Source organism: Borostomias antarcticus, assembly GCF_949987555.1.
Source record: "Borostomias antarcticus genome assembly, chromosome: 3".
Taxonomy (NCBI): Eukaryota; Metazoa; Chordata; class Actinopteri; order Stomiiformes; family Stomiidae; genus Borostomias; species Borostomias antarcticus.
The window spans coordinates 422,605-427,615 of NC_140236.1; the positions used below are offsets into that span (position 1 = coordinate 422,605).

Consider the following 5,011-nt stretch of genomic DNA (forward strand, 5'->3'; position numbering starts at 1 on the left):
TCTCTCTCTTCCCTCTCTCTCTCTCTCTCTCTCTCTCTCTCTCTCTCTCTCCTCCCTCTCTCTCTCTCTCTCTCTCTCTCTCTCTCTCGCTCTCTCCCTCTCTCTCTCTCTCTCACTCTCTCTCTCTCCTGTAGAACCGTGGTATCTATATGTTCCGCACCAACAACGAGCACGTGATCGACGCCACTCTGACGGGCGGCCCGGCTCGGTGAGAACCTGCCTGTTCATGTCTGAGACCGAGTTAACAAGCGCCCCACCACGCAGACTCTGACCCCCCGGGGGTCACTGCCATTCACTCACTTCCCCTCCCATGTTCCCTGTTGTAATGTTGGTTCCCCCTCAACACCGTCTCAACACCGTCTCCTCTCCCCAGCTACGTCAACCACTCCTGTGCTCCCAACTGCGTTGCTGAGGTCGTGACCTTCGACAAGGAGGACAAGATCATCATCATCTCCAGCCGCAGGATCCCCAAAGGAGAGGAGGTAAGATCAACACATCTCTGTACGTAGTCATCCTCCTCACCCAGACGCTGTCATCCCGTCACTCACCCTCGTCATCCTCTCCCCATTCCAGCTGACCTACGATTACCAGTTTGACTTTGAGGACGATCAGCACAAGATCCCTTGCCATTGCGGAGCCTGGAATTGCCGGAAGTGGATGAACTAACAGGGAGAGAGAGAGAGAGAGAGAGAGAGCAGAAGAACCCTCTCTCTGGTGAGAGAGAGCAGAAGAACCCTCTCTCTGGTGAGAGAGAGAGAGAGAGAGAGCAGAAGAACCCTCTCTCTGGTGAGAGAGAGCAGAAGAACCCTCTCTCTGGTGCCAGATCTCCAGCGCCAAAGCCTTTAGAATCTTCTCTAGCCAGTTTATAAGCTGTTCTGAAAGCAACAGAGGAACCAGACCTCCCTGAAAGACCTGCCTGCGCACTCACACCTGGAGCCAAAGGTCCAAGAGCATTAACAGAGAAGCAGCTCCGCCCTCAGCATCCAGAGCAGCTCCGCCCTCAGCAGAACGGTGGAGGAAAACGCTTCTGTTTTTACTTTTTCTTGTTTTGGACGTGTTTGGATAAAACCTCCTCCTCTGCCAAAAGCCGCCTTTCCTTCTCTGCTAGCAGCTCCTTCACCAACCTGCCCCTGGGTGGACGTCTCCTCCAGGTCACCAGATGATCCAACCTGCCCCTGGGTGGACGTCTCTCCAGGTCACCAGATGATCCAACCTGCCCCTGGGTGGACGTCTCCTCCAGGTCACCAGATGATCCAACCTGCCCCTGGGTGGACGTCTCTCCAGGTCACCAGATGATCCAACCTGCCCCTGGGTGGACGTCTCCTCCGGTCACCAGATGATCCTCTTCCTGTTTAGTGCAAGGCTCAGGCCCCGGCTGCAGCAGTGATGAAAGCCATGTTCAAGTACTAAGAATCAACTAACATGCTTGGTTGTTGTTTTTTTAAGTCGGACCTACTCTCCCCCCCCCCTCCCCTACCAGGAATAAGACCCTCCCCCCCTCCCCTCCCAGGAATAAGACCCTCCCCCATAGTCAGTCATCAACGAAGCCCGTGAGTGGATATCGGCTCGCTAGACAATCCTGAAACGGCTCTGTGTAGAGCTAACGTGTGATTGGTGGACTGATGTGGTGATGATAATGATGTAAGAGAAAACGTTTTGAGGCACCAGATGAAGATGTTTTACTATCCGGAGTATAAATTGTGGGTTAGTTGGACCCAAGTCTACCTCATTGATTTAGTGGGAAGTGACTGCTTTGAATGAAACTATTAACTGCTACTGTGGAACGGGGGGGGGGGGGGGGCGGGGGGGTCACAGGCGTACGCCTTCTCGGACAAGCAGGGAACTAAAGCAGCCAGTTTGCTCTTATCTACTACTCTATGCTGATGATGATTTACAATAATGAGCCAACATTATTATTATTATTATTGTTATTATTCACGGATCATGTATACATTCAGAGTAAATACTATATGAACATTTTTAGCTAAAATATTGCATTAAGATCAATCAGAACCTTTTCTCAGGGGGCCTGTATGCCCGCCTGATCATCCTGGAGTTCATGTAACTGTTTGTTTTTGCGTTCTCTATATTTATGCATTTTTAAAGAACCATGCTTGGTCGGCGTGTTAACGCACAACAACACGCCCGTTGGCCGCGGTGCTGACGGCCTCCACAGCTTCAGCGTAGTTCAGCAGAATCACCAGACTATCAATCCCAACTAACCCCAGAGTGAAGGAAACGTGCGCTCGCTGCTTCATGCGCTGCCCAGCAGGTGGATGCAAGACTACTGTCCCCATGTTCCATGTTCTCCACCATGTTCCATGTTCTCACCCCTAGAGTTCCACCCCCACCCCGCCTTCTCTAATAACTCTCTAGAATCATGCCTCTTCCTCTTGATCATGTAGTGGACTGTTGTAAACTTTACTGTAGTGGGTCTTCCTCTGTGGGCCTCGGCCGGCGTGTCGCTCTGTGGGCCTCGGCGGCGTGTCGCTCTGTGTGGTGGTTTGGTGGTCGTCCGTCTTCTGGGGCTTCAGTAACGGCAGCGGGAGACTTGGCAAATAAAAAAGGGCATTTGTTTTCTTTTTCTTTTTTTTAAAGTGTAAGTTAACGAGTGACAAAGTGAATATTTTAAGAAGGGCGCCTGACTAAGACTCCGCCTTCACATAATACTTTGTTTACTCCTTCCCCTGACCTATGACCTCACATGATGAAATGCAAAAGTGTACAAACTGTATATAAACACATTTAGGGGAAACAAACTCTTTATCCAACCCCTTTTTAAAATCAAGTAAAAAAATGTAGAGAAATAAAAATTGATGAAAAAAATCAACCACTGGATATCATTCTATCAGAAAGATGATGTATATATATAAATATATGTAAAATGGCAAACTAAGTAATATCTTGATATGTATATGAACCGGAGTGTTTTTGCATTTACCTGTTTTTCTATTAGCGTTTTTTGCTATACGCTTCTAAAGACAGTTTGTTAAAGTAGGTGATCATGTGTGGTCTTCTCTCTTGAGTGCTGGGCGGAGAAACGACCCGCGTGGAACAGTTCTGATCATGTGTGGTCTCTCTGAGCGCTGGGCTGAGAAACGACCCGCGTGGAACAGTTAGGATCATTAAACACCAGAATCACTTATTGCATTGAGCAGTACCATGGTGCAAAGCATTTGTGTATTTATGTAATATTCGTCACGTGTTCTTTTTACTTTTATTTATGCGACTGCTTGTTAAATACCAAAACCTATCCCATGATTGGTCACAGTTAGATTAGTAAACTCAGTAAATGGAAAATCTTGAACCTCCTAGGATAAAACTGCAATGAAAACGATGAGTGTTTTATTTTTCTGCCCGATAGAAGTGAACGTGTTGATATACCTTGTGAAATGGTGACTTGGCCTAATGTATGTGATGACGTAATATTCAACCCCGTATGTACCTGAGAATGACTTGCACTCTCATAGTAATGGACTCTCTAAAGTGGTAGATATTGATATTGATCAATTATCAGAGGCAGTGATTTCTTTCTTCCTGGTTTGTTTCTATTCAAGGGAAGAGACCAGGACATTTTGCCACTCACTGGATTTAGCCTGAATAATTCTTACCTTCTATCATGTTTGAATAATCTTAATTTAAAAGTTCTCTGCAGATCGTATAATTTAATAAAGAGATTGCTGAAGTTGAAGGTTTTTTTTAACCTAACCTACTTTTTAAAAGACATTGCAGCTGTACAGCGGAGAACCTGTTAGGGAATATGAATAAATATAATCATTTTTATTGTATGTGGCATGTTTTGTATGGATATTATTTTGAATTGTACAAACGTTTCTGACGACCCAGAGGAGCATCTCTTTGTATTCGGCTTCCCTTCATCCCATTTCTTTGTCTCTGCTTTTATTTCTTGTAAAGGAAAATAAAATGCATTTTAAATATAATTTATCTGACTGATTTATCCTCAACACATTGGGACTGAATAAGAAGCATTACTGGAAATTACAAGGGGTTGTCTAGGAAACCTTTCTACCACAGAGCCCCCCTAACTTACACCTGGTGGACTATGTGCCCCCCCATCCCCCCCAAAATCGCTGTGAACATCTGTGTGTTCATACGTGTGCAAATTCCGTCAAGGTTAAGTTAGGGTACAATGAAGCGCTTCGCCAGTGTAGCAGTAATATTAATGTTGACACGATTCATAGTCTCAGATTAATTTGCTGAATTATGGTTTTGTAGAGCCGTAAATACAAGGCTTTTTGGCCCTTCATCAGATGTGATCCGGGTATTTTGTTCAAATTGCTGTGTGACATGTGAATAACATGATTCTTTGACAAATATGTCTAGCTCATATTAAGGCCTCAAATTGTCAGACGCCCCTAAGGGGTTAGGGTTAGGGGGGGTTAGGGGGGTTAGGGTTAGGGGGGGTTAGGGTTAGGGGGGCCCGGACCCCAGGTTGGGAAACTCTGCTCTAGATGGCTCAATAACAAGCAACATTAATAGATCCTTTCCCTGTGTAGTGATTTAATTTGATTTAGCTCCCCTGCATTTTAATCATGTCATGATATTGTAATCTTGTTCTACATAACCAGAACTTTAAAGGCTAACCTGCTCATGAGGGATATTAGATGAAACCAACAATAAAACTGCCCAATAGTAGTATAAAAAGTCACCACCAGGTGTAGCCACTGGGAACGGATCAGTAGAAAATGGAGTTTCCCTGCTGAATCAACAGGTTTAGAAATGCTTTGGCCAGCAGCTTTAAGGTGGGAAGAATAAATGTGCGCCCGGCCTGAGCATTCAAAATGTCCCAATGTCTTCCTGTTGGATTCCCAGTCTTCCCCTCTTCTCCTCCCCAAGTAGCCTAGTCCCAAAGCAGCCAGAGATATAATGCTGACTCTGCAGCCTTATGTACAGCAGCAGGTCTTAGGTGCCCTCTTCTCCTCTTCCTGTTGGATTCCCTGTCTGGCCCTCTTCTCCTCCCAAAGTAGCCAGAGCCCATACACCCAGGAAT

At 46.0% G+C, this 5,011-nt stretch overlaps 1 protein-coding gene across 1 annotated transcript in view; it reads left to right on the top strand.

Moving 5' to 3' along the window:
- kmt2d (lysine (K)-specific methyltransferase 2D) overlaps nt 1-1,758 on the top strand; it is a 51,237-nt gene extending 49,479 nt beyond the window's left edge. The window contains exons 52-54 of the mRNA XM_084461880.1: nt 135-208; nt 374-482; nt 574-1,758. Of these exons, the coding sequence (XP_084318006.1) occupies nt 135-208; nt 374-482; nt 574-666 (276 nt within the window). The 3' untranslated portion in view covers nt 667-1,758. The remainder of the gene's footprint in view (nt 1-134; nt 209-373; nt 483-573) is intronic.
- The last annotated feature ends 3,253 nt before the right edge of the window (nt 1,759-5,011 follow it).